Source organism: Cetorhinus maximus, chromosome 12 (genome assembly GCF_964194155.1).
Source record: "Cetorhinus maximus chromosome 12, sCetMax3.hap1.1, whole genome shotgun sequence".
Classification (NCBI taxonomy): Eukaryota; Metazoa; Chordata; class Chondrichthyes; order Lamniformes; family Cetorhinidae; genus Cetorhinus; species Cetorhinus maximus.
This window is the reverse complement of record NC_135890.1, coordinates 99798685-99826134: the sequence shown is the minus strand read 5'-3', so window position 1 is coordinate 99826134 and position 27450 is coordinate 99798685. Positions and strand designations below refer to the sequence as shown.

The following is a 27450-nucleotide window of genomic DNA, read 5'->3' as shown; positions in this document are numbered from 1 at the left end:
TGGCAACAACGCAGATGACATGTTTGAAAAACAGGGTGCTAATGAGGACACAGCAACTTACGAAGAGGTTATTAAAGCCTTCATAATTCAGTCTTCGGAGAAACATTATTATAGACCTGGCAAAGTTTAACAGGCACACTCAGGAATCCGGAGAAAGTATTGATTTCTATCATTAATAATCGCACCCTGTGACTGTTTCTGATGATACTTCAGTTGTGCCACACAACATGATGAAGGGTGCCCTCATTCCAAAGACGGGAGTTCATCTCCGCAAGGACTGTCAGGTGGTCACTCCTACCAATACTGTCATAGACAAATGCATCCGTAACTGGTAGATTGGTGAGGAGAGGGTCAAGTCAGTTTTTCCCTCTGGTTGGTTCTCTCACCAGGCCCTGTCTGGCAGATATGTCCGTCAGAACTCAGCCTGCTCATTAATGGTGGTACTGAGCTACTCTTGATGATAGGCATTGAAGTCTTCTAAGTGGTGCTCAACATGGAGGAGCACTGATTCATCAGCTGTGGGAGGGCAGTAGATGGTAATCAGCAGGAAGTTTCCTTGCCCATGTTTGACCTGATGACATTTGATTTCATGGGGCCCGGAGCCAATGTTGAGAACTCCCAGGGCCAGTCCTTAGTGACTGTATATCGCTGTGCTGTCACCTTGGCTGGGTCTGTCCTGCTGGAAGGACAGGGCATACCAGGAATGGTGATGGAGGAGCCTGGGATATTGGCTGTAAGGTATGATTTAGAGAGCATCACAAAGTCAGGCTGTTGCTTGACTGCTTTGTGGGACAGCTCTCCCAATTTTGGCACTAGTTCCCAGATGTCAGTGGGGAAGACCTTTCAGGGTTGACTGGGCAGGCTGTGCCTTTGTTATTTTCAGTGCCTGGGTCATTGCTGGTTGGTGCATCTGGTTTTATTCTTATGTGACTTTTCTGTAGTGGTTTGATCCAACTGAGTGTCAGAGTTAAGAGTCAACAACATTGTTGGGTCTGGAGTCACGTATAAGCCAGACTGGATAGCAATGACAGGTTTCCTTCCTTTTGAAGAACATTAGTGAACCAGATGGATTTTTAGAACAAAATAGTTGTTAATATGGTCATCATTACTGAGACCAGTTTTTTATTCCAAATTTATTAATTAACAGAGTTTAAATTCCTCTAGTTTCCTTGGCTGGTTAGATTTGAACTGGTATCTCTGGAACATTAGTCCAGACCTCTAGTCCAGTAACGTTACCACTATGTTACTATTCCCGATCTGTGGGGTGATGATCAACAGGAGTGTAGAGTCAAAGGTGGACGGAAGCTGTCCTGCTTCTCCTGGCTCCTAACAAAGGTGTCTTCATTAACATTAAATTAGCATCTACCCTGTTGTTTGGGGTGGAGGGGGAGGCACTGAAAAATCCATTGGTGGCTAATTTTTAAAACGGGCTCCTTCATCTAGCTTTAGGCCTCACATTTGCATATTCAAGGGGCCTGATGGCTTTTCACCTACCTGGCCAGTAATGTTTCCTCTTAGCTGCGTGGTCCTAAGTTCCCGCTCAGGCCACGTGCAAGTTGGGCCTTTTACGTAGCTGACAGTGTACAGCTGCGCAACAAAAAATGTAAAGGGCCTGCGCACTTAAACAAATCACATGTACACTACAAAGAAAAAATTAGAGCTTACATTGCCGCCCAGGATATCTGAAAAATGTGAGTGTGTGTTTAGCAGTGGGATCAATGCCCAATGCAGTCTGTATGCTGGCCATCCCGCTGCTAAATCTGAAAAACAGGCCCAATGCAAACCAATTCCTATCCTAATGAAAACAGAACCTGCTGGAAAAGCTCAACAGGTCTGGCAGCACTTGTGGAGAGGGAAACAGAGTTAACGTTTTGAGTCCAATATGACTCCTCCTCTTCCCACCCTAATGTCTCAAGGCAAATCTACTTCCCTGAATTTGCTCGTGTAATCTGCTATCTAATATAGTTTGTTTGTTTCTTGTAACTAACAGGTAACTCAGGGTAATTACTCCTTTGAATTGGAGCGAGCTGCTGGTAGTTCTTTGGAATGACACAGATTGCCTGGGGGGGAACAGCTTGTTTTATTAAAGTAGAACTCGCCAAGAGGAAGCCCACATTGCATTCAGTTCATTATTAGAACCAGCTTCCACCTGTTTGCATTGGAGGTAGGTTATTAGAGAAGTGTTACATCTCAGCTAGTGGAAGTAGCTCTTAATCCAGAGTTTATGCATTAAGGAATTTGATTAATTCCCCCCGATAGTTAAATCAATCCATGAATCCAAAGTGAAAGCAACTGGGAAGTTAATATGAAGCTATCCTCCACATCAGAATAAAGGGGTAAACTGCCACTGAGTTTATTTCATCCAGTTTTTAATTACTTTTTCTCTAATCGTTTCTTTCTAATTGAAATGGCGCCTGGGCTGAATGTCATTTCTTTTTCATGAAGCACCACCTGTAATCTGCATTGCTCACACACATATAGTCTGGCATAAGCCAAGCTTCAAGAGTAATTCTCTGTGTGAAATGCTCCAAAATGTTGGATGTGTTAAGGCCCTATATAATTCCACATATAATGGTGTCCCATACAATGTTTGGTTCTAATAAATAAAAAGATGCCGGAAATGCTGCACAGGTATGGCAACATCTATGGAGAGAGAAACAGAGTTAACATTGCGGGTTGGTGACCTTTCATCAGGACTCATCAGTTAACTCTCTCTACAGATGCTGCATACTGAGTATTTGCAGCATTTTCTGTTTTTTTTCTTCAGTTTTTCAGCATCTACAGTATTTTATTTTTGATTTAATGTTGCTATGACATCGCAGATGGGCAGATGATGTGTGCCAGGTGAATCAAATCCACGAGGGAAACTTGATCACGCGGTCACAACTGTTTTGTGATTTGTATTTTATTTCGAGATGTGTGCCCTGAATTCAGAAGTAATAAGACTACCACAACTGCAGAGGTTTTTAGAAAACTAAATTAAACATTTATTAACAAAAGAAAAGATTTCAAGCACATACATAGGTCTACAAGTTACTACTGTAATAACTCCTAAAGCCTCTAATTAATCTAGCTCCCAGTTACACCTCCATTAAGGCAACAGTAAAAGCAAATAGATTTAAACACACCCAGGCAAAGCAACAGAATACCCTGGACAGTGAGTTTCAAATTGAGTTTTCTCAGCTTCAGTTCCTGTAGACAGTAACTTGATGCCCAGAGGCTGGAGGCTTTCCCCACTTGTGTTAGATCTTAGAATCCCTCCCCCTCGTACACATAACATCATCTCCTTTATACATGTTTCCCCCTTTTTAATGGGAATTCCATTGTTTCAATATTTCTTTAGAACTTTACCTTACTCATAATATAAATCTTTTCATAGTGCAAATTTTATCAGTAACCTTTGGGAAAAATAAACACACTGCTTGGCTTGGCTTCTTCTGGCTAAGTGTAACATCTTACCATCTCTTTGAAATTCAAACTAACCTAATTTATCTAAAAGTGCAAATGTTCCTTACACCTCACATTCTAAAACTTAAGCCATGTTTACGTATTTAGCATTTCAAACCTAGCTCCTTTTTGATGACACAAAGCCTCCAGAGCAGTTGTCTCCAATTCATTTAAATCCCATGCACACACATACACCCAGAGAAACTATCCAAACCCCACTATTAACCTACCTTTGCAAAAAATCACAATAATATTATGAAAATTATTATATTTTCATGACAGTATTTCATTGTTTTTAGCTGTGCTCCTTATCATGTTCAGTCATTCATCTAACCAGATATTTATGCATCTATTTTTAAAGTAGATTAATTGAAGCACTCATTGCTTTAACTGGGGTTCTATTCATCATGCTGACCACTCCAAGGGAAATTCTAGCCCCTAATTCTGCATGAGACTTATGTTGAACTTTTTATGGCACAGCAAATGGTAAATGCTGAGTTGTTCAAATCCCAAAGGGAAACTTGAAACAACTGCCACATCTTGTTTTGCAGTTTGTACAAATTTTGAGATGTGTGCCCTGAATTCAGTAGTAATAAGACCACCAAGTCTTATAGGTTTTTACAAAACTAGATTAAACATTTATTGATAGAAGAAATGACTTTAAATACATACATAAATCTACAAATTACTACTCTGATAATTTCCAAATCCCCTAATCAATCTAACTCCTAGTTACACTTTCATTAAGGCAACAGTAAGACACGTAGATTTTAAAAGACCCAGGCAAAGAAACATGATACCCTGAACAAGTCGACTTCCAAGTGAGTTTTCTTAACTTCAGTTCTTTGAAGACAGCAGCTTGAGGCATAGATGCTGAAGGCTTTTCACACAAATGCGTTTCCTTACACATAGCCCTTGCTCCTTCTTTATACATATCTTTCTCTTTGAATGCAAATACCCATTGTTTCACTATGTCTTTGGACTTAATCTCCCTGCTAATAAAACCCTCTCATAGCCCTGAGTTTTACCAGTAATCTTTGGGAAAAATAAACACACCGTTTCTAAACTTCACCTGGCTAGATGACACATTTCACCCCTCCTTCGAAAACAATCTAGTCTGGTCTATTTCAAAATGCAAATGTACCCTTGACACCGCTGTTTCTAAACTTCCCCATGTTTATCTAATTAAAGTTTCAAACCTAACCACTCTTCTTAGATCAAAGCACCCAGGCTAGCTGCCTCTAATTCAATTAACTCTCACACATGCACACCCACACACACACACATGCAAACACATTACTCTATTTTACAATAAATTCCAATAATATTATAAGAATTATTACGTCTTCTTGACACTTGTATCCTCTAGTTCTGTACTAATCAGTACTAATCATTATCAACAGGGTGCTCTCATTTAACCCTTAGGAGTAACTGATGTGTAAAATGAACATGGAGTGGGAAGTTTGCTTTGGATCTTGTAGTCAAGGATATTTTAAAGTAGGGTTGATGAGCTTTATTCTGTATCTGCCTTGTTCTTTAACTTGTGTAAGAGTATGCAATGCAGATAATGGTTCCAAAAGTAAAATATTCCATTTTCCAGGATTGGCAGTGCTTAATTCAATTATCCTATATATTTCCTTCAAAAAGAATAAATAATAGATCGTGATATTTTTAAAAATGGATTATTAGCACCAATGGCTAGCAGCATTGAGTCTCAATAACTAATCTGACACTGTTGGAATATGAACTGAGTCCACCATTTCTGCATTGAAAGTTAAGGAATGACCAGTTCATGTACATCATTGAATGCTGACTCTGTGGCACTGCTTTGCTTGGAAAACTGACTAGAATGCCAAGTCTGGGTTGCCATCAGTGACCCTTTGATTATCTGTCTTTTTTACACAAGGATTTTTATGGGGCACAGCCTTTTCCAGAGGCTATCTATTTGCATAGCATTTTAACACTAATTTCGTGTTGTCTTGTCCCAAGGAAGAGGAAATCCAAAATATTTTATTTTTAACAGATGAGTCTTAATTCCATTGTCTCAGGTAGTTCTTTACCATATGTGCAAGACCAACATTTGAGAATTACCCACCAGTCTACAATATTCACAAAGAGATGGCAGAAGGGTGTTTTATTGTAATGGTTAATGCATGTTCCAATGTACACCTTTACAAACATCCCACCTAACCGCAGTCATTCCACACATCACATTCAAAGTTGCAGATTTCCAGGAGCTCAACATAGGACTGTTACCCACGAGTCAATCAGCAGAACAACAACTTCCATCTAATTCTACTGCATCTCACCCCACAATTTCTATACAGCCGAGTGGTCCAGCCAAATCTGGCAGTTTTGCTTTTACTTTTTTGGTCCTTTTGGGTTGAAATCACATTAAGCATCTTCCAATTTTGCCTCCCTTCTTTTCTCTGTGGATCTCTGCACTAGGTGTAATCCTGAGCTAAGAGCATGAGTGGCTGATCCACTGCCTACAAAGCTGGGAGGTGCATGAGAATAATCACACTTTCTCTTGACTCTAAGTGGCCCTTTCTCTCTCTGCAGTTTTTTATCCCACCCCTATTGCAAAGCTGGCACTGAGCGCCGCTGAATTGCGATGTGAACCCATATTTGTGCAGGGTGCAGGAGGCGCAGTATATTGTGCTGACCTGTTGGCCCCATAATAAATCCAACATGATCTTGGAGGAGGTCTTAACGGTAGAATGGATGCACTTTCCACTGCAATATACACAGAAACCTCCCCTCATCTTCTGCTGAGATGAAAATGTTTCTCCAGGTCAGGCAGGTCATTGAATGTATGCTCAGTCTGAACCGCAGGAGGCCTGGGAAAGCAATTAGTGGGGGAACCACAGCCAGTAGAGAACATTCAGAATTATGATGAGGTTCCTGAGCAAGCGTCACCCAAACCTGAAGTCGGTTTGCACCCTGAAAGGTTTTAACCACTGTGTTGGAAATGAATCGCAACAGCAACAGCCCCCTGTTTGTTTCCACAGCTGCCGATGTGAGTTTCACATGCACACAGGTGGTTACCAGGCACAGTTTCTAGTCATTCACCTATTTACGTGATTGGATTCACTCATGGTGTATTTGTAAATAACGTGAAAACCATTTCACATCCGCTTTCTCACACACTCTCACACCTTCCAGTCACCCAAGGCATTACAGAAATAAGCAAACGTGGGTGTCAGCAGTTTGAACCCAGCCTCCCCTCCCACACAGAGAATGTCGTTAAGCATGAGAACAGTTGCACCAAAATTTGGTGTACGACTGCATCCGAGGATTGCAATGCCTTTTAGTCAAAAGTAAAAACTTCAAATAATTGCAGCATTTGATTCTCACTATTAAACATCTTCCCGTTTTCAGTTCCCCTTATCATTAAAACCCACAAACGGTCATCCAGTCTCATTCAAAAGTAATGACTTGCAAAAAAAAATTAAAGAGTACGCATTGCAAGGAAGTAATCAGCCTTAGAAGAAAAACTGGCAGTTGCAATGGCACAATGCTGTTTTGTGTAAAAAAAAACCTTTAAAAAACAAGGTAATCAGATATTCTATCTCTGAAATGGCACTCGGTCATTTAGAGGAAGTTCAGCTTCATGTATCTTTATGCTGAGGAAACATTTACACCACAAGTGAAGTGAACGTCATTTGAATTTGAAGAAGTGCACTTTTGGTTATTACCGGGACCGAGCCGTGCACCAGGCTGCCCACTCACTTTCAAATGGATAGCATCATGTAAGTAGAGCACTTTAAGGTTTTTCTGACGCAATCTCATTTGTACAAAAGGGTCTGTTGCTCGGTGTGCCTGTCAGTCGCTAGAAAATTACATATTGGAAAAAGAAGGTACAAGAAAGAATCTAAACAGGATAAGATGAGTGTAAAAACGTTATTTGCTTCTTGAAAACCACTGGACAAGAATTAGGTTATGTTTACACGATTTGCAGCTTTGTGAACATTCACAGCTGGTGAGATAGGCTGTGATCATCTGAGTTTGCGGCAGGATGACAAATCTGTGTGACACATACACCATAAGGCACAAGTTCACAACGTGAGGTTTCTGTCGGTAACTGGAAGGATTTTCATATAGTAAATGTGCCTTGGAAACAACCTGTGGTAAATAATTTGTTGTAAGTTAAAGTAATGCATTTTGCTATGGACACAGTTGAGTCCAGTGAACAGTGTTTTGTTTGATTAGACCTTCTTGCAATGCTGTTCTTTCACATTTGATGTGTTAAGGGTGCTAATGGATCTGCTTTTAAGAGAATCACACATATGTACACTTGTGCAATTTATTCACGGGCTTATAAGTCTGACTGAGGCTTAAAGCATCATGTCTTACTCCAGCTCCTTCTTAAGACGGCTCTCATCCCTCTACAGTCACTATTTCTCTCCTTTTACAATCATTGCTTGCTGATTTACCTCGGATTTTTTTTTATCCTTTGCTGTTTGGTGTGATTCTGCACTACAGGTCTCAGCCCTACACGTAGATCTCTCAGTTTTAACACGTCCCCATTCCCCTCACTGTTATACTGAACGCAGACACAAGGAGTAAATGATTCGGTTATTTCGGAAGTGTTTATTGATGTGGTCAAACATCAATAATGTGCATGACTGTGAGCTGCACCAGAGATCTGTGGAAAGATTGAGATCTGGCTGTCTTCCTCACCTGGTACCCTTCAGCTTTCAAAGACTTACATAGTGTGTTTACACTACATGGCAATGGCTGCTCCCATTATGGTATCATTTACACAGCTTTACATAATTTGCCACAACCACTGGAGGGGAAAATGGTAAAAGCTCATTATTATAAACAGCATTCTTCCAAACTGGCAACTATAAAGTGTTCCCCTTTCATCTTGCCTGAAGCTCCATTATAGACAGTGGGAGAAACTCATATCTCAGTATGAGAGACAACTTCTGATTGGCCTGAAAAACAGTAATTGTATTTACTAATTACTGCTTGGAGTATCTTTGTAAGATTTTTCAATTTTCACGTAAAAATGTTTGATATGAAAGAAAAACAAGTCTGTGAAACCACAAGAACCATGTGTTTGCCACATTCAGCTGCTGTAAGGGATGTAGGTGCCTGAGTAATAACTGGTCACAGCTCCATTTTTAGAATTCTTGATGCTCGCTCCCTTACTTCCTGTGAAATTTGCTCAATACCAGTATTTTACAGACAAGATGCCTTTTAAACACAGTAATTCTACAGCTACTGGCTCCCAGTGGACTCTTTCTGATTCCTGATAAATTCCAGGTATAATCAGCCTGAGTTGCATCTGTTTCCCACCCCCACCACCCCCCCGCAACCCCATTTTACACCGGGTTACAATACTGTCACTTCTTCCTACCCCTTAGTTACAAGTAAACTCTGTGGATTATGACATTTTAAACAACAATAAGTCAAACCAAAACCCAGTGCTTCAAGAAGGTCTTATGAACAAAACACCTGGATCACCAGACTCCGATGTCTGCATCCTTTCAGTTTAATCTGCCTGCTGATGGTTTTGAACGATTTATTTATAACTTGTTGCTCCAAAGGCCGATTTATCATTTTAAAATCCTTCCTGTCACTGAATTTGCACTTGCACAATGAGGAATGTGTAATCAATGTATGCTTCATTGGAGGCTGTTCTCTATCACAACAACAACTTGTATATATTTTTATTATACTTATATAACAAAATGTCCCAACTTCATAAAACAAAATCTGACACCTAGCCAGCACAGGAGGTATCAGGTCAGACAGGTCAAAACTTGGTCAAAGAGGTAGATTTTAAGGAGTGTCTTAAAGGAGGAAAGTGAGGTACACAGGCGGAGACCTGTAAGGAGGAATTTCAGAGCTCGAGGCCTAGGCAACTGAAGATAAGGTCACCGATAGTGGAGCGATTAAAATCGGAGATACTCAGAGGCCAGAATTAGATGAGTGCAGATAACTCAGAGGGTTGTGGGGCTGGAGCGGTTTACAGAGATAGGGCGGGACAAGGCTATGGAGGGATTTGAAAATGCAGATGAGAATTTTTAAAACAAGATGTTGCTTGCTTGGGAGCCAGTCTAGGTCAATGAGCACAGGGATGATAAGTAAACTAGACTTGGTGCAAGTTAAGACACGGGCACCAAAATTTTGGATGAGTTCGAGTTTCCAGAGGTGGTACTTGGGAGGCCAACCAAGAGTGCATTGGAACACTCACAGCCAATTGTTATATGTAATGGACGTATTTTGATTTTGTCCATGTCGTGCTGTTCTGGAGAGGCACAGATGCTTCTCCATTTGTAGAGGAAAAAGCAGAAGGAAAGTCAGTTCCTATTTTTAGCTGAATGGCTACATATTGAGTACCAGAACATCCAGCGTCCTTACCAGCTACAGTTGCTACATGTCTCGGGCAGGAGAAAATACTTATTTATAAACAGGTTACTATTTTCAAATATTTAGTTAGTACTTCAGGTTAATTATGTAAGTATAATGTCTATATTGGTACATGCAATATGATGAAATACCTGCCCATGCAGTATCATGTGTAACATGCCTTCTGGTCATGGATACATCCAGTTTGCTACACCTTGTACTTTTTCTAAAGGATCCCAGATGAGTATAATACCAACATAGTAAATACTGTTTACATGTGAACAGGGGAGGATGGCAAATGTATGCTGCTAAGGAAAGCATTTAAATTTCATACAACTTTACTTACAAATTAAGGACGTGGAGCTAACATATACACTCTCCGTGTCCTAGATTGTATGTTGTTCCTGTGTGCCTGGATTTTCCTGTATCTCCTGTATAGGTCTTTGCTCTTTATTAGATTTATAATGCAACTGAAAAACAGCAATAACTCACAAGCACCCCTTCATAAGCCTGAACAACAGCAAAGCATACAACATTTATCAAATGTGTTGCTCTCTAAAGTCTACTATGCAGTTGCAATCGCAATACTCTAATTAGATGAAGGTATTCCATCATCGCCATGTGTCGCCATTGTGTCAGAATGTCTATTTTGGCACTGACGTTTACAATTGTTTCCCAATTTTTCAGACGAAGTTTAAATAAAGCCTGTGTCACCACATCACTAAATGTCATGTCTGAGGTAGTAATCCAAGAAGATTAAACGCTGTCAGCACTCATAATGTATATAGTGTGCATGTTCATCTACCTTTCATTCCCAAAGAGCTGAGATACCTCAACTTGCACAGATGTAGATAGATAGACTGGTCACTTCAGCCCTCTGCTGCTCACTGGGTTTGCTCTACCTCACCAACTACTATTCCTAGCTAAAGGAAGGGGACTGTTTCAATCATTCCTTCTCAGAATGCCTGGAGGAAGTCATATTTTTCACATTTTCAAGCTCTTCTTACAAGATCAAAGGGTAGGTGCAGGTGAGGGAGGTCATTTTGGTTCATTCTGGCTCATGCATCTAGCAAGAACTTATAGTGGCTTCCAACAGTTGTAAATTGAGCCAGGCTTACAGGCAGCCAGATTAATTTGCAACCTTTTCCACAACTGAGTTCTGAAACGGAGTCAGCACTACAAGGATTGACTGGTCAACATCTCTTTTTGTGACATGACTCCACCTGCAGGCATTCTGTGACATGACTGCATCTGCAGGCAACTCTGCTAAGGAATCCTTGGTCCAAGATAGCCAGTGAATCCATCACTATAGTAACTTTTCCAGTATATAAACAATGACTTTGGTGAAGCTTGGTACTAAAGTATAAAGGTGTATTAAACCAATTAGAGTTGCCTGCAGATTATCATTCACTGATGAGCCATATTTAATAGTACCGTGTTTTTGTCCGCAATGTTCATATGAGAATTTTTTTAAAAAAGAAAATGCATTAGACTTTTAATCTTAAGTAGGTCAGAATACCCCTGCAAACAAAACATATAAAGGCAGCTTTGTACTTTTCCGGTCAACAACATTAGTTTGTACAAGCCAAGAGTTTGCAGCTGTTCCAGTATGCAGATTGGTTTCTGAATTTGACACTTTAGGTCAGGTAGACCTTAAGATATCAAGTGCAAAAACAAATCCCCATAATAAACTCAGAATATATGTGGCTATGGGCCTGTCTTCAGGATTGCTATGCCTTGAGCATGAAGCAGTAGTAAGGTAACAATCACAAGCCAATTCCAGCTGACCCCACAGGGCTAAAAGGTTTTGTGGGCTTTTCATATAGCTCGAGGTCAGTTTGGTAGGACGATGACTAAAAGCAGATTTAATACTGCTCTGAACATCTAGGATTTGGCAAAATTTTGGAAACAACTAGAGTCTTGTTCCCAGTGTTTTGTTTTCTGTGTTTGTACTTGAGACAAAACACAGCTGCATATTCTTGGCAACTTAGAGGACGTTAAATAATATGTAGAAAATTAAAGTTAATAAAGTTGCTTTTCTTTTATTTCTTGCCTGCTAATGAAATAAAGTTCCAAATTCTAGTACAGTGGTTTATATTTTGCTTTCAGGCAAACTGAGTCATTACCTTTGAATGCAGAGTTGCCCAAATTTAGTGTGAGACCATTTACAGGAGGTAGTCTCACAAGCTTTACCTTAACGGTGACTACAATGTAATCCAAAATTCAAATCTTTGTAGTTAGAATGCGGCTGAGGGTCAATCGTCTTCTTGCTAATTTAAAATGTAATTGGGATTCAGACACCAGTACATCTGTTTACAGTTACAGGCAAAACTCAAATTTGCCTGGCTAGAGGGAGAGAGAGAATTAGGCAGTCCAATATAACATGGAAAGAAAGAAAGGGCTGAATTACCTGTTTGGCGGGAGGGGTGGAGTGGGCGCGGGAGTGCACTGTCCATCGGGTCCAATGGCGACCCGGCGGCCTGTCTATATGAAGCGCTGGCAGCCTTTGCAAGGCTGCTCACAATGGCAAGTGGAAGGGCTCACCAGAGGGCTTCAGGTGAGCAGGCCAGTCCAGAGGGTAGGCCAGCGGAGCAGGCGAGGCTGGAGGGTAGGGCAGTGGGACAGGCCAGGCCGGAGGGTAGGGCGGGGGGGCCAATGTGCCCCTCATTTTTCTGACTGCCTTGCTGCCCTCGTGGGAGGTGCTGGTTCCCCAGGATGGGAGGAGGAGGCCCCCCCACATGACGAAACGTGCCTGGGAGGAGGTGGCGGAGGTGGTGAGCTCCCGTGACATGGTGCGGCGTATCTGGATCCAGTGTCACAAGCGCTTCAATGACTTGTTGCACTCTGGCAGGGTGAGTACCATGTTGGCATTGGTCATTTAACCCTGGAGTATGCCTGGGTCAGTGTCTACCCCCTCAGCATTTCCCTGTGCATGCTCATCCTCGGACTCACTGCTGGACTCATCGTGTGCAGTCATAGCCACTGCGTCGACATCTTCATCATCCACTGCGTCCCCCTTTCCAGCGCAAGATTGTGGAGAGCACAGCATGCAACCACTATCACCAAGATACGATCTGGGGGGTACTGGAGGGCGCTCTCCTGAGCGGTCCAGGCATCAGAAGTGCATCTTGAGAAGACCAATGGTTCTCTCCACCACAGCCCTTGTGGAGGCTCCTATTGTACCGCTGCTCAGCTTCTGATATTGGATGGCGGAGGGGCGTCGTGAGCCACCTTCTGAGGGGATAACCCTTGTCATCCAGCAGCCATCCATCCAGCCGGGCTGGAGCTCTGAAGAGCCCCGGCACCTAGGAGTGTCTGAGGATGTAGGTGTCATGGGAGCTGCCTGGGAACCTTGCACAGACTTGTAGAATCAGCATCCTGTGGTCACACACTATCTGCACGTTCATGGAGTGGAAGCCCTTCCTGTTGACGAAGGCACCGGGCTCACCTGCTGGCGCCTCGATGGCCACATGTGTACAGTCTATAGCACCCTGGATGCAGGGGATGCCAGCAATGGCCGTGAAGCCTCTGGCTCGCTGTGTCTGAATTGCCTGGTCCCAGTGGTAGTGGATGAAGGTCAATGCATGCCAGAACAGAGCATCTGTAACCTGCTTGACACGTGTGGACAGCTGATTGGGAGACACCGCAAAGATCACACCCACCAACCCCTGGAAGGAGCCAGATGCATAGAGGTTGAGGGGCAGCTGTAACCTTCAGAGCCACTGGCATGAAGTGTCCACCCACACAGTTAGTGGAGATCTCAGGCCCAATCATCTGACAGATATAGTTGACCGTCTCCCTCGAGAGATGGAGCCTCCTTTGGCACTGCACCTCAGACATATTGAGGTAGCTGCTTCGCCGCCTGTATACCCTGGCAGCAGGATAGTGGCGTCTTCTGTGGCCCCTTCCACCTTGGACTACCTCTTGGCCCTGTGCCCCTTGTGCCTGCACTTGTCCTCCCAAAGGTGGCTCCCCTGGAGGCTGAATGTGCATTCCTGGCCTCCTTGCTCTTCTAGCCCTCCCTTCCTCCTCAGAGGAGCTGCCTCCAGTGGACAGTTCAGCTCCCATTCCCAGGCTAAGGGAAGCCATTTCTTGAAGAGAGGCACTTTACAGCCTTCCGGGCTGAATATTGAATTCAACAACTTTAGATCTTAAACTCCCCCTCCCCCCATCCCCACCCCGTTTCTCCCCCCCCCTTTTTTTTTCAATAATTTATATAGATTCTTCTTTCCCCACCTATTTCCATTATTTTTAAATCTAAAACTAAAACCTTGTTAGTCTATCCACCCCACCCCCACTAGAGCTGTACTTTGAGTATCCTGTCTTCCATTCTTAATTAGCACTTTTCTTAGACAAATATCACCACCTTCAACACCTCTTTGATCCTTTTGTCTGTGACATCTTTTGATTGTCTGTGACATCTTTTGATTATCTGCTCCTATCACTGCTTATCTCCACAATCATCACACCCTCAACTTCTCTCTTCCCCACCCGCGCACCCCCCCCCCCCCCCCGCCCCCACCTTAAACCAGTTTATATTTCTCCCTCCTTCTAACTATGCTTCAGTTCTGCCGAAGGGCCATGAAGACTCGAAACGTTAACTGATTTCTTCTCCGTCGATGCTGCCAGACCTGCTGAGTTTTTCCAGGTAATTCTGTTTTTGTAAGGGAAGCCTACCTGAAACCTACAGGCCCAGAAAAGATTCCTCACTGCAGAGTGCTGACCTGAAGGTTAAGAGTCCAGAAAAAGCTGCTGGGGTGCGTTCTGAAGTACTGCAGATCAAAGGGAAAATTCTGCCCAAAGACTTGCAGTTAGATAGCACCTTTCACGCCCCCAATCAATTTATAGTCAATGAAGTATTTGTGTATTTGTGTCTAGAGTCACTTTTGTAATGTAGGAAACACAGCAGCCAACTGGCGCACAGCAAGTTCCCACTGACAGCAATGTGATAATGACCAGATAATCTGTGATGTTGATTGAGGGATAAATATTGGCCCGAACGTCCAAAAGATGGCACTTCTGACAGTACAGCACTGCCTTACTACTGTACTGGAGTATCAGCCTTGATTTTGTGCTCAAGCCTTAGCGCAGGCTTGTCCAACTTTTTAGCAGGTTTGGCACAAAGTTAAACATGAATTTCAAAAATAAAGTTGAGGTAAGAAAGGAAACAATCTGCTGAGCAAAAAAACAATGTCAAAGCAATAAATTGATCATTTAAAAAATGAGTAATACATAAAGATGATGTGTGCTGGCTCACTCCCGGTCTCAGGGTACTCACTCACTCTCGCCCAGTGTGCGATTGGATGAGATTGTGCGTTGGTGTGTGAGGGTGAGGGTGAATGAGAATCCTGGGTCTGGGAGTGAGCTAGACTTATACACACAGTCCCCTCTCTCACACACACACTCCCCTCTCTCTCATACACACACTCCCCTCTCTCACACACACACTCCCCTCTCTCTCATACACACACTCCCCTCTCTCTCATACACACACTCCCCTCTCTCACACACACACTCCCCTCTCTCACACACACACTCCCCTCTCTCACACACACACTCCCCTCTCTCTCACACACACACTCCCCTCTCTCACACACACACAAACTACACACACACACACACACACACATACACACATATACACACACACACACACACATACACACTACCACTCCAGGCCCTGGGACCTACCTTGTAAATATATCGTCCCACTGTTTGCTGCATGTCCAATCACAGGCTGGTTTCTCCCTGCATGTACTCCTATCCACAACTGATGCAGGGGGAAATCAGCCCATGCTTGGATGAGCAGGGTAGTCTTTTTTATGTTCAGTGATGTCTGACGGGCCAGGTAGAGAGGGGTCCCAGGCCCGAAGCTGTCCCATGGGCCACCAGTTGGACAAGCCTGTCCTAGAGTGTCATTTAAACCAATAACCTCCTGACTGAGAGGTGAGAGTGCTACTGAAGCATTCAAAAGGGAATTAAGCTGTTATTTGAAAAGAAACAATGTGCAGGGTATGGGGAGAAGGCAGAAAAATGGAGCTAGGTGAGTTGCTTATTCAGAGAGCTGGCGTAGACATGATGGACCAAATGGCCTCCTTCTGCCCCATAACATTTCTGTGATTCTGTGACTACCAATTGAACCACAGCTAATAGCACAGATCTTCCAGCTGAATTTCACTATCAACAGGGATCAGTGTAAAACTTAAGAGGCGCCTTTTTTTTTAATGACCAGTTAGATGAAAAATGAAGTTGCAATCCAACTTCAAGCTGTAAAATAAAATGCCCACAGCGGTGTACTACTGTGGCAGTCTGGTTCAGTTGAAGGCACTGTTGCTTTTGAAGCAAAAGATCCTGACTTCCAGCCCCATTTAGCCACATAATCAGGGTTGACAATTCAGTGTAATGCTGAGGGATTTGCAGCATTGTCAAAGGTGCTGCCTTTCAGATTGAGCCAATAAACCAGGTTGTTTGTTAAAGTGAATCTAAATGATCTCATCACACTATTTAAAGAGCAGGCAGTTCTCCTGCTGTTCTAGCTGAAGCTTGTTCCTCGACCAAAACAGATTAACTACTCAGTTTTTGTTTTTAAATACTCAGTTATCTGATTTGCCGTCTGTGAGACTTTGCTGTTTGCAAATTGATTAACGCATTTGCTTACGGAGCCTTTAAATATTTCCTAGCCCTTTCAAAGTGAGAGCTATTTCAACATCAGCAAAAATCTTATTTTCAATGTTATACACCCATTATGAATATATTCAGACAACCATTCACAGCAAACAGACCTCACTGAAAGCAGGACTACATTTTATTTGCTTACACTCCCCCATAACATTGCTGCTTGGTGCATTCCTAGTATCAAGCTCGATTTGCATGTTTTGTTCATCTTGTTATCCTTTATAAAGCCAACAATATAATGAATACCTAATAACAGCATCGACTGAACTGAGAGGACAAAGTGCGCACTAAAAATAGCAGAGCATCCTAAGTGGAGCCTCAGGTCAGATATCTAACAATCTCTGATTGTAATAAAAGCAAAATACTGTAGATGCTGGAGATCTGAAATAAAAATAGAAAATGCTGGAAAAACTCAGCAGGTCTGGCAGCATCTGTGGAGAGAGAAACGTCTCGAGACTATATGACTCTTTGGAACAGAGAGAGGTAGAAATCTCTGATTGTAATTTGATGGGAAGGTCTCTATTTCATTTTTGTTTCAATAAGGTGCCAAACCAACCTTTTCTATTTCCAGTCTCCCTTTCAAATATGTTGTTTTACAATTCTCACAGGACAATCATAATTCTGCACAACTTTTTTTTCCCCATTTGACTTTCCTTGTTTGTTTTCTATGGAACTGAGAAGAATTTAGTTATGCTCCTATACATACAAGTCATGACTGTGGTGGTAAATTTGATAAATCCCTTGGGTGTTGTTCATCATTTAAATGTGTTCTCTTCCTCCTGCTGGTTTAGTTATGTCACAGTCTGTCCCCTGGGTCACACAGAGGGTTAAGGAAACCGCTCTCAGGGATCTGTCTGCAACTGGTCACTAGAAGTTGACTCTCCATCCAGATTTGCTTCCCTTGCCATGGAATAGCACCTGGGCTCCATTCTGTACCATTAACCTGGTGACATTACTGAATGTATCAGATGTGGTGGCATGTGATCCATAGGTGTGAACTCATGTTCTGTGCATTGTCCCTATGCTTTATTCTATTCATGAGAAGGTACTGAATTGCCCTGCTACAGCAACAACAACTTGCATTTATACAGCACCTTTAACATAGTAAAACACCCCAAGGCACTACAGAAACATTGTTTGAATCAGTCAGCTGTCACCCCATGCACTGTGTTGGAAACTATACTCAGGATCGCTCCAGTCAAACCAATTAAAATAATTAGCAAAATTGGCCACTGACATGCAAACCCAAGAGATAATTAATGAGTCTATATAAAACATCTGTAAGACCGTAACATTGGGCTCCATGCTTTAGGAAAGATATTGAGGCTCTAGTGAGGGAACAATATAGATACACAAAGACATTGCCTGGTATGAGGAAAAACTTAATAGAAAAATGCTTATTTTTCTATTAGAACAATGCAGATTGTGGGGCAATACGATGGAAACATTTGAAGTTATGAAAGGATGGGACAAGGTGGATTGAAGTGAATCATTTCCAGTAGTAGCAGAATGAATGGGGAGAATGAGGGGCCATAGATATAAGTTTAAATACTGGAGATTCAGGAGAAATGTCTATACACAGAGACTTGTGAGGGTATAGAATTCATTTCTTGGATTAATGGTTGAAGCAAAGACTGTTTCAGTAATCAAGGTGAGATTGGGTAAGTGGATGAAGGGAAAGAGAGCGTAAATCTTAGAACTAAGTGCTCACATGCAGGGCAATTGGGATGAGTTGAATGGCTTGCTTCAATATTTTAGGCTTCAAATTATTTCTTGCAATCCAAACAATTCAATCAAGTTTCTAAATTAGATATAGTTTGTGACCACAGAACCCAGACAGACATTGTCCCTTCTAATCTAAAAAGCTTCTTTGGCAGAACGGGCAAAGCATTGTTCGCTCAAAATCGACTTTTGCTTGAATCTGATTCCTAAATAGCTCATGGTAAATGGAACAATTTTCATAAATGGTGTAAAAATCTATAAATAAACATAGTGAGCACATCTTATTTGCAAACTCTCGGGTCCCATAAATAAACTTCCGTTTTCTAAACTTGCATGTAAACAGTTGAGATAATTGGGCATGGATTCAATGGACAAAATTTTCTACTGAATTTGAGGCATTGGATAGGAAACCTTCTTCATTGTACATTTTTGGAGTGACACTGTGTTAGTTGTCAATACGCAGATGTCGAAAACAGAAGTTTGGTTATTGGTGCCAAAGACTTGTACACAAGGCAGTTTAGCCCAAACCATTAAAGAGGAATCCCTCTTGAATGAGCTTTAAGTGTTGTTATCCTTCTCTGCATCACCTGTCATTTTCATCCGCATCCCCAACCCCACCTCCACACACACACCCAGAGCATTGGTTTTGAAACATGACCAACCAGTGAAGGATAACCAGCAATAGAAAACTGTCCAATCGATTATCTTTGGGACAATTTAAGAGGCCAAGAATAGCGTGGTCAGAGTGGAAATAAAAAAAAGTTGGTTAAAATGAAGGGCCACAGGAAGCTTCGGGGCAGAACGACGGAGGTGCTTGGCCTATGCGCCAGCTAATCTTTGTTTAGGAGACCACACTGTGATCAGGAAATATAGTGTAGCAGATTGGAGGATGTTCACATGTCTCATACAGGATTGTGCAGCAGCCTGATAATGGGGAGTGAGCAGCTGAAGTGGTGTGGTGTTGCAGCTTCTGCAGTTCCATATAAAATAAAACTGATTATCTCCAGTAATAATGGACATTAGACTGCCCGGCTAATACTGTCCCATCACTTTGGTGTTTGTTCAACTTTCTTTAGTAGAAGTTCAGTTATTTTTGGTTTCTGGGGATCTCATATGCAATAGTGAAAAACCCTCACTAATGGCTGGTGGAGCTGGGAGTTCACCTGACTGCTAGCTTAATAAATGTGTACGTGTCTGCAGCAGCAAGTTGCTTACAATTGAAAGAGTGGCTGATTCCCTGTTAATCCTTGCAGGTGATACATTACGCACAAGGCTGTCTGTGATGCCATTGAAGTTATGGGGATGGATAGGATTAAGCTAGTTTATAAAACAACTCAAAGCAGTGACCCATTGTGTGACTCATTTCGTATCTGCATCCAGTTTTGACACTCGAGGCGTTTAAGGGGGAAATTACCACAGTGTTCCTGACTCCTGCATTAGGGAAGATGAAGATGTCTTTGTTTACTGGGTAAGTGCCCTGTGTGGCAATCACTGTTGTACAGTATAAAATATGAAGCAGGAGCTTGAAGAGGGCTTGCTAGTGATGAAGGAGGCTAAAGTTGCATTGTTTCAAGTAACAAACACATCCAGATAGTTGCTTGATTTCTCAGAACTGTGGGCATTCAATAATCGGCTTCAGATTCCGATTAAAGAGGCTTTCGGGGTGGCACCTGCCCAGGAAAGATTATTGATCTCTGTTGTGCAAACCGTGAACACCTTGCTCCGGCTCAGTTACAGTGGAAACCACCTGCGTGCAGGGAGCAGTGGAGTTTGCTGAGGGATAGGATGTTTCTCCCATCCTTAAAAGAATGTTTATGTTGCCCGAGTCTGTCAGGCAGGAGAATTAAGTGTTAGTAAATCCTTTGCCAAGAAATGTTCTGAATGAATCAGGATTATGTGTGGATCAGGATTTCTTTACACCGTGGATGAAAATAGCCATTTCATAAAGTGCCCTAGCTCATCTGTTTAATTGTTCACTCAGCAATTTAATCCACGTGGAAGGACAGAAACACAGAAAACACGGCACATGAACATCTTTGACTAAAACAAAAATTTGGAACACCTGGAACATTCTACAGTTTCTCAGTAACATTTTTCAATGAAATAGCCATACATGCATTGATGAACAGAATTGGATTGACAAATTTATGACTGCTTAAAGCGCCACTGTCTCCATAAAAATAAGCGTATCAAATGGAAAATATATTTAGCAGTGATGTAAATTGTTATCAGTACATCTCTCCATCACTTGGTATGTGGCATGGACATGGGAACTGTGATTAATGGCTCTTGCGACAGTTCTCCCTCATGAACCGTACAAAAGATTCCCCAAATGACTTTTATTCATGAAGATTGTCCCTTTAAATGTTTTGCTGCATCTGTAAATGACAGTGAATGGTCTTTTGTGACATGAGGCTCAGATTAAGTGTGCTTTCATATAGAGCTGACATTCTGTGAATGATGACTTGTAGACTATGGTCCAGAAATTCAATGGTGCCATGCTCATTTTTCAGGTGCCAAGGAGTTGCCTCAGCATCCAATAGGGCTCTGGAAGCACACCACCTGCTGTGACTGCTATTGGCTGGAAAAGCTAAGGCCAGGGGCAATGCTGAAAACAGGCAATAGGCTTTTAGCAATTAGTAGGCCTAATGGCTTTTTTGAGACCCGCTTTGTAAATTTAAGCTGTGGTGAATGCGATAGGCGCTGGCCAGCTGCGTTTAAGAAAATGTGGTCACTGTGTGCTTTAGCTGATGGTCCTTAAAGGTACCACACAGAGCTACTACCATAGAGGAATCTTCCCTGCATCTGGTACATGCTGGTAGGCTGGAGTGAAACAATTGCTGGGTAGATATATCAAATACATAATTTATTAACTGTTTTACTGTAACTCGATCGTTGTGACTGAGTTGTGAGTTTTTAAGTTTTGGAACTTGTCTGAGGCTCCCTTTAGACAGATTTTTCAATACAAATCTCCCTTCTGGATCAAGAATTTATTGATTGCATTAACTTTTGGAGATTACTGTCGATAGCTGGACCTTGACGAAGGTTTCATTATTTCCAAAACAAATCAACAAACAACAAAATACAATAACCTACATTCAATTGAATACAGATTAAGCTGACAATGAAACAATAGGACAGTGAAGGAGGAGATTTTATATATAAGAAGCCATGCCTTGGTGTCCCTAGTTACTAAGGGGCACCATTTGAGGTGATACCATGCTGGATGATGTAAAGCTGAGGCATTTTATCAAAGGATTTGAAACATATGTTCTATATCTAATAGCTGAAAAGACCCATTAAAAATTATAAGGGACTTACACATTTCCCTCTTCATAGCTACATTCATTGGGTTCCAATTGCGAATAGGCCAAAAGTCAGTTCTGTTTCCTGTTTTAAAAAAATACAAGGAATTTTTATCATATAGTTTGTCTTTAATTGCCCAATGAGCTTGCGATTTTGGTGATCTCCTTATTCAGGGGGATCTTTAAATGTTTTTGGTTTTTTGTTCCTTCTGTACTCTTTAACGCAGAACATTCCTGCTCCAAAATGCAAACAAAAATACACAAAGGGATGGATTTTTAGGCCCTCCTGGGGGAGGGTGGGAATGGAGGCAGGTGGACAGGAAATTTCACACTGCCAGCCTATGTGGCAGTTAACCCATGCTCCATCCCATCACCCACCCCCCACCTCCACAACCCCTGCGGTTTACAAGCTGAGACTGTTAATGCACCACTTAAGGCCAATTGGCAGAGGCCAGCAAGGATTTTCCAGTCAGCCCCCAGGTCTCCAAAGATGGCAAAAGGCAGTTTAGCGAGGGGACGACTGCCTGGCAACAGGCAGGGGCCAGCACTCCAGGCAGGCTTAGAGACCCTCTATGGCTGCCTGGGTTCAGCAGCAGGCCACTCTGTGGAGGACCCAACGCCCACCTACCCCCAACCAACAATGATGGCTTGGCTGCCAAGGCCTTTTTTATTTTAAGGTTTGTAAAAAAAAAAATTTGAATGAGAGCATCTCCATTCTCGGTGCCCTCTCCCTCAGTTGCCTGTAAACACATTCTGCTGCTGCTTTCAAGTTGGAAGGCTGCCTGTTGTTCCTGCAGCTTTGAAAGCCCGCCCACCATTCTCAATTTGACAGTGAGCCCGCACTCTGGTCGCTAATTGGCCAATTTGAGGAAAATCACTGTTCCACACACAGGTGCTGGCGTCTGACCCCCCACTTGAACCTGACAATGGGATTCAGAAGCCGGCAGGAGAATCTTGCCCCAAGATCTTTCCATAAATAGTGCTTAGTTTACCAATATAAATATAACTATCTCTGGAAATGTGCCAATAGAAGGATGGGGAGTTTTCACCTTCATCCTTCTGGTAGCTGTCATTTATCTCCATACTTTAATGGTGCTGATTAGAAGTGTTTCGTTTGATATTTATTTATCAAGCTATCTAAACTGTATGATTCTGTTACAAACCGCAAATTATTTCTTGATAAATTTGCATACCGATTTTGTTGATCCCTTTAATACCGTTGGCTCAGACAGCAGCTTTCTTCAATGGAATTTCAAAGTATTCCTTAAGTATTCTGATAAGTACTGTATATACAAATGGGCCGTGCTGTCATGCTGATCTAAGGAAAAGCAGGGGAATCTGAAGACTGCAGCTGTGACTTTGCAGTGACCTGTTCTTTTTCATTTTTACATTACAGCTCATTATTACTAATCAGCCAGTTTCAGCCTCTTTTTCTAGCCCTTTGTGACTTCTATAAGTCTGTTCATCAGACTCAAATAACAGCACCATATCTCTCCATCAGCTCAGGCACAGTAAAGGGTGATTTGTTCATATTTATTTGTCTGTTAAAAGTGTCTTGATGGTTTCTTAATCGAACCTGACTATCATCAATAGACTTTAATATACAGGATTCAACCAATCAGCATGATAAGCAGTTCAAACACTTTTTGAATAAATAACCGGGTAATTTAGGGGTTGCAAATGTCAAATGCACAGAAGCAATGCTATTATCTTCGGGAGGCAGATTAGCAAAAAATGAGCACTGGTGTTAGATTATGGAGATTAAATGTCTTGGTATGGTCCATGGATATATGGAGATTAAATGTCTTGGTATGGTCCATGGATATATGGAGATTAAATGTCTTGGTATGGTCCATGGATATATGGAAATTAAATGTCTTGATATGGTCCATGGATATATGGAGATTAAATGTCTTGGTATGGTCCATGGATACATGGAGATTAAATGTCTTGATATGGTCCATGGATATATGGAGATTAAATGTCTTGGTATGGTCCATGGATATATGGAGATTAAATGTCTTGGTATGGTCCATGGATATATGGAGATTAAATGTCTTGGTATGGTCCATGGATATATGGAGATTAAATGTCTTGGTATGGTCCATGGCCATATGGAGATTAAATGTCTTGGTATGGTCCATGGATATATGGAGATTAAATGTCTTGGTATGGTCCATGGATATATGGAGATTAAATGTCTTGGTATGGTCCATGGATATATAGAGATTAAATGTCTTGATATGGTCCGTAGATAGATGGAGATTAAATGCCTTGGTATGGTCCATGGATATATAGAGATTAAATGTCTTGGTATGGTCCATGGATATATAGAGATTAAATGTCTTGATATGGTCCGTGGATATATGGAGATTAAATGTCTTGGTATGGTCCATGGATATATAGAGATTAAATGTCTTGGTATGGTCCATGGATACATGGAGATTAAATGTCTTGGTATGGTCCATGGATACATGGAGATTAAATGTCTTGGATTGGTCCATGGAATCCTAAATTCTGTATTAAGAAAACTAATATTCTCCTTTCGATTTCTTCCAGTGTTCCTGCTCTACCAGTGAAAAACCTAAATGGATCTGGTCCTGTCCACCCAGCACTTGCAGGTATGAAGCACAACACTGCTGAGCAGGAGAGTAGTCAGAGAGCTGTAAAAATCAATCTGTTGTAACATTTGGCCCCAACACCCATGCAGGAATAAAGTTAGCAATCTGAAGTCTGTGCACACACCATTCAATCCTTTATTTTACTGACTCCCCTACCGTCAGTCCTGGGATTCTATTGCAGACCCCACTCTTGTAACTGTCATTAAATGTGCCATTTTCCAGTCTCTAAATTAGTGTAAAAAAAAGTGATGGAAAATTGACACTCCAAATCCCTCTCCAATGGATCAGGAAAGAAATTTTCTGGAATGCAACTTTGTACGGCACTTACACCTTGTGCTGGCGAAAGCTGAGAATGTTGAGATGTCATTCCCATCTTTAGTTAAGAAGACACAAATACAGGATACCTGGTAATGGTAAGGCACCCAGAGTTGTTCATCAGTGGTTGAAGCTAACCTGTTGCATTTCAATAGTTTACATTACACAATCACAGAAATTTCAGCTGAGCAAAGGGCCACTGAGCTACAATTTATAGTTTTCTGTTACTCCATTCCTTAATCTGTTGCAGTCATTTTGATAATATATAGCCAGAAAACAAAAACTAAAGTATTCCAATCATAGGATATCATTGGCATGAGTTGGGTTCTGTTTCAGTTCTGTCTCACGTGTTTGATGCACTATCATAAGATCGTAAGAAATAGGAGCAGCAGTAGGCCATTTGGTCCATTGAGCCTGCTCAATCATTCAATAAAATCGTTGCTGATCTGAATGTGGCCTTAACTCCACTTTCCTGCCTGCCTCCCCCGCCCCCATAACCCTTGACTCCTTTGTTGATCAAAAATCAGTCAAACTCAGTCTTGAATATATTCAATGACCCAGCCTCCATTGCTTTCTGTGGAAGAGGATTCCAAAGACTAATGACCCTCTGAGAGAAGAAATTCCTTCTCATCTCAGTCTTATCTAGGAGACCCCTTATTTTTAAACTGTGACCCCACCTCCCCCCCTGCCTCCAGTTCTAGATTCCCCCATGAGGGAACATCCTCTCAGCATCTACCCTGTCAAGCCTCATCAGAATTTTATATGTTTCAATAAGTTCAGGTCTCATTCTCTAAACTCCAATGAGTATAGGCCCAAGATGCTCAACCTTTCCTAATAAGACAACTTCTTCATCCCAGGAATCAGCCTAGTGAACCTTCCCTGAACTGCTTCCAGTGCAACTATATCGCTCCTTAAGTAAGGGGACCAGAACTATACACAGTGCTGTAAGTCTCACCAATGCCCTTTGCAATTGTAGCAAGTCTTCCCAACTTTTATACTCCATCCCCATTGCAACATTCCATTTGCCTTCCTGATTACTTGCTGAGGCTGCATGCTAACCTTTTGTGATGCATGTACACTCAGACACTCAGATCCTCTGCACTGCAGCATTCTGCCAACTCTCTGCTTTCAATGTGCCTCAAGAGCAATTTTTATAAGCTGTCTAACGTGGAGTGGTAGGGGGCAGGGGTGGCGATGTGGGTGTGTGTCGGGCCTCGTTTGTTGACCATGTACGTGCACTTTCAAAAAGAGTCACTGGATATTAATTAACAGCAGGAACCCTGGCTGATATTGTCCAGCACGTGGCTGAGGTCAAATAACTCAGCATAGATTAAGGATAAAAGAAAGGAGCCTTCCTCTTTTCTACAGCTGAGTATCACATTGCAAGCTCATTTAACCGATGAGCCATAGGGGAAGCAGCAACCACATGTTAATATACAGGAACAGGATTATAAAACTACTTCAAGTGCTTGTGTCTGAATGTATATCTCTATGTTCTTGCTATGTTCTTACTGCATGAATTTTTATTCAGGACAGCTGACTGAAAGGCAGATTAAGCAAAAACCTATTTATTATCTACAAAAGATAAACCTTGATTGTCAATGACAGTATTATCTTTAATGTTAAGATAGGATTTTAAATGTAAGAGCTGAAGCCAGGAATGAGTAGAAGCAGGCACAAGGGCTCAAGTGGAATGACAGATCAAAATAGAAATGGTAAAATAATTGCCTTTAAAAAGCTTAGTGTGATAGATTAGCAGGCCTTGCAGGAAATCTTAGATTGTAATATCCATACAGTATAACTCCTTACATTACATTAAAATGATTTCAAAGACGATGACATTTACAATTTGCAATGAAGCTGATTTAAACTCTAAATGATCTCCATTTGTATTCCACGCAGGTATGACTGGGATTCTAATGTGTGCAGCTGGCCTTCCAGTGTGCCTGACTCGGGCTCCCAAACCCATACTCCATCCACCACCTGTCAATAAAAGTGAGATAAAGCCTGTTCCTGGGATTTCTGGTATCTGCAGAAAAACTAAGAAGAAGCATTTAAAAAAAGGTAGGTGTACAAATTGTGCTCCCCAAAAACCTGCCAACCTGCCCCGCCCCTACTAACCAGGGCAGGAAAAGGGAAGTCTCATTGTCGTACCCCTTTCATCTCCTTTCTATTCCAAAGGAGATGTTTTATCTATTTCTGTCAGTGTTTCAGATATTTTTGTTTAATTACTAATGATGCCATTGTGAGGAGCTGTTTAAATCTTGCAGTGAGAGGGAACTGAATTAAAGGACACTGCTGGAAAAGACATGACCACCCGACAGAGCTGATTAATGACTGTATCTCTGCTCTTGTTAATTCAGCTCCTTTGCACTCTCCGATTTAGTAAGTCCTCCAAGCTTGCTCCCCTGACGATTTCAGCACTGCCATTTATTATAGAATATCAACCGAAATAAGGAGAAATATTCTAAAAGGAGTTTAAAGTTACATTTTGTAACTGACAGTTTGAGTAGTCCTGTGATGAAACTCAATTTTTAAAGCTCACAGAGCATCTCACTTCATTCCATTGTAAGTTCATTAAAAAGAGAATTGAGAATGGAGCTCTGTTCAAATTTGATTGTCTATAGAACAGACTGAATACAGTGACACAGTGTCATAGGGTGATGGTAAATGGTGAGACATAGTGAACTGTTGTATTCTTGGATACCAGTCTGTTTCTTCACCTCCCCTCTTATCTTACACTTTCACCTTCCCTATGTATCCTGCACTTTCACTTCCCCTCTGGCACCTGCACTTTCACTTCCCCTCTGGCACCTGCACTTTCACTCTCCCTCTGGAACCTGCACTTTCACTCTCCCTCTGGAACCTGCACTTTCACTTCCCCTCTGGAACCTGCACTTTCACTCTCCCTCTGGCACCTGCATTTTCACTCTCCCTCTGGAACCTGCACTTTCACTCTCCCTCTGGAACCTGCACTTTCACTCTCCCTCTGGAACCTGCAC

General features: G+C 41.9%; 1 protein-coding gene across 2 annotated transcripts in view; it reads left to right on the top strand.

Annotated features, from left to right (window-relative positions):
- Nucleotides 1-27450, top strand: part of dtx1 (deltex 1, E3 ubiquitin ligase) — a 246812-nt gene that overhangs the window by 169829 nt on the left and 49533 nt on the right. For both annotated transcript variants that reach the window (XM_078554245.1, XM_078554246.1), the window contains exons 3-4: nt 24072-24133; nt 26351-26512. In XM_078554245.1, coding sequence (XP_078410371.1) covers nt 24072-24133; nt 26351-26512 — 224 coding nt within the window. The remainder of the gene's footprint in view (nt 1-24071; nt 24134-26350; nt 26513-27450) is intronic.